The sequence below is a fragment of the Cariama cristata genome, unplaced genomic scaffold (assembly GCF_000690535.1).
Source record: "Cariama cristata isolate BGI_N322 unplaced genomic scaffold, ASM69053v1 scaffold10794, whole genome shotgun sequence".
NCBI classification, from domain to species: Eukaryota; Metazoa; Chordata; class Aves; order Cariamiformes; family Cariamidae; genus Cariama; species Cariama cristata.
Genome location: NW_009613547.1, coordinates 69,874 through 72,737, shown reverse-complemented (window position 1 = coordinate 72,737; position 2,864 = coordinate 69,874). Strand labels below are relative to the sequence as shown.

General features: G+C 52.2%; 1 protein-coding gene across 1 annotated transcript in view; it reads right to left on the bottom strand.

Moving 5' to 3' along the window:
* Positions 1–2,864, bottom strand: part of EDA (ectodysplasin A) — a gene marked incomplete at its 5' end in the record, with an annotated part of 31,003 nt that overhangs the window by 5,038 nt on the left and 23,101 nt on the right. Inside the window, 3 exons of the mRNA XM_009699068.1 lie at positions 486–537; positions 942–976; positions 2,337–2,516. Coding sequence (XP_009697370.1) covers positions 486–537; positions 942–976; positions 2,337–2,516 — 267 coding nt within the window. The remainder of the gene's footprint in view (positions 1–485; positions 538–941; positions 977–2,336; positions 2,517–2,864) is intronic.

Here is a 2,864-nt window from a genome sequence, read left to right as displayed (position 1 = left end):
TGGCCGCCCCCCCCCCGAGCCCCCCCGCTACAGCCGTGCCTTCCCCGGCCACAAATTACTGGGAAAACTGGAGAAAGACGCAGGCTAATGGGGTTGAGACAGGAAAAGGATACACCGAGGGCTTAAAATAGAATAGAGTGGGAAAGGCGGCTGCCCATCGAGGGGCTGAGGAAAATTAATGCTACAACAGCAGGTCGGAGGAGGCACAACTGATATCGGGAAGTCACGGAGAAGGGAGATTCAGTGGGACAGAATTACTGGGATGTACAGGACAGAGAAATTGGGGTGCAGGGGAAATGGGGATGGGGACTCAATGGAAAACTCCTCTGAGGGGGTCTGGGCAGGGGAATCAGGCTGTCTCGAGGGGAGGCCAACAGCAGGGATAACCAGGGACCCGTGCTATGGGATGGTCTTAGACCCGGATACGAGGGTACGGGTGCAGGGTGGGCTCTGTTCAGTAACTGCCAATATCATGAGATCCTTACCATTCTTCACTTGGATTGCTGAGCCTTGGCCTTGAAGGTGGACCACAGCTGGCTGCAAAGGAGATCATAGGGATTTAAAATTAATGGGGAACACCGCGTCATTTTACAGTCACTCGACACACCTCCACAGCCCTGGTGACCGGTACAGGGGCACGGCAGTACCCTGAGATCATTAATGCTTTTCATAAATGAAAAAGAGGTCAGAGGAGCTGACAACATGTTTAAGTACTGGAGAAGAGGCGAGAAGCCCAAGCCAGATTAACGTGGCGTTTTTTTGAGCAATAAAAAAAGTGAGCTCAGGCAGTCGTTCTGCACGGCGGTGATTTAGCACATGCACGAAGGGGTGGGTTTTTTTCAGAGTGATACCATCGAACACAACATTAGCAAACACAGCCGGTAGCGTTTACAAAAACCCAGCCAAAGCTGGGCTTTTCCCTTGAAAGGAGATCAACTAACCTGAATGTCTCTGGAGCCGGCCTTGTCTGTGGCACCTGTAAAATACGATTTCACATCATTGAAGGGGAAGCTTGAAAGAGCTGCATTAAACACGCCTATAAATAAAACTTCTCCTACCCCACAATAACCATTAAACCCCCATTTTTAACAGAAGGAGGACAGTACCAGCAGCATGGGGTGCAGTTTAATGTTAAAAAGTACATAAACAAGAAAAAGATTCATCCTACTTTTCCCTATTTTATTCCTACATTTCTGTCTAACATCGTCAAGATTCCCCAATGTTATTCAACCAGTTTCCACTAGAAGGACAAATTGCACAACCCCTTTCCTGATCGGTAGTGGCAATAAAGCCTCTTGGCTGCAAAGATTACAAGTTTCACTCTGCAGTAACTCAGGTCATTCACTGCATTCAAGCTACACGCTGAAATCTCTCTTCTCCGAGAGCCAAATCGCAATTAAAGAGGAGATGCTTGCGGGCAGCACTCTGGAGTGCTAAGGACCTCATGCTGCTCCTGGCCTCTGCTTTGGCAATTTCTGAGATATAAACTGAGAACTCAAACAAATCTTCCTTTGAAAGTCATGGGAGCTATAGGGTAATAGCCCTGATTTCTCTGAAGATATCTTTTTTTAATGCTAGACTTTTCATATATATATATACACACGTAACAAACGACACTGCTGTGAACTTCCACTAATCTGCATCTTAAAAAAGTTATTAAATTCAGAGATTTCAACAAAATAACTGGCACACGACTCTGTGGAGAAACAATACGGTGCAAAGAAACAAAGAAAAATGAAACCAAGAACTGCAGGAGAAAAACATATTTCCATCTGGTTGGTACGGGAGGCAAGCTGCCTCGGTTCCTGCGGTTCCTGGGCCGGCGGAGCGGCTGTGCTAAGCAGCAGCCTTCCCGGTCCCCAGGCAAAGCTAGGCTTTGCATCAGCTTAAGAGGAACCACCACAAACACCGAGACACCGCCGGGAAGAGCCACTTTGCGCACCCAGACATCGATCACTGGCAGACTTTGGTAGGATGCTTAAAAGCAACTGAGGCTCTGCAGGTCTCTGCTGCTCTTCCTCTCCATCCTCTTCTGACAGGCACCCCCTCGCCCGCGGCATCGCACCCTAAACCACCGCTGCTGGGTTCCCACCACACAGCCCACGGGGCCGCAGAGCTGCTGCTCCTCTCACTCCCCTGTGGGTGCAAGGATGCGCCCAGGAACACCCCAGTCCTACGCAAGGATGCTGCACCATCGCATTCGGACCCTACGCTGTCCTCAGATGGACACCTGGAGCTTTTTTTATTATTTGTACAGCAGCGGTGCCGCCGGGGCACCTCCTGCATCCCCCCGGGGGTGCAAAGGCTCTGAGCAGAGAAAAGGACAAACCCGTTACCTGAGGGGCCCTGCAGTCCTGGTGGTCCCTGAGGGCCCGGCGGGCCAGGGGGGCCGGGTGGTCCCATGACTGTTGTGCCAGGAATCCCCGGGATGCCGGGAATGCCGGGGGGACCCTGGGGCCCAGGAGGACCTGGTGGTCCTTGGGGACCGTTGGGCCCTGGAGGACCAGCCTTCTTACCTGAAAAATAGAAGGTGAAACGTTAGCTTCTCCGCACACCGAGTGTGGGATGGTCTTTTACCTACAGGAAAGCCCTGGGAACAAGGGAAGCAGAAGATCAGGGATGGCTCATTGCTGGCTGGAAGGCAGGGACAAGGAGGAGCACCCAACCGGCCGGGGTGGGCTGGGGGTCCCAAGGCCCCACACCACAAGGACAAATGCCGCCGGCAGGGCAGAAGCAGGTCACTGCCTTGCAGGCTCCTTCCAGCACACATAATTACATTTAAACGAGGCACGTGGACTCTCCGAGGCCTCCCAAGAGATGGAGGCTGAGGTGGTCTCTGCCCCAGAGCTCCGGCCACAGCCCTC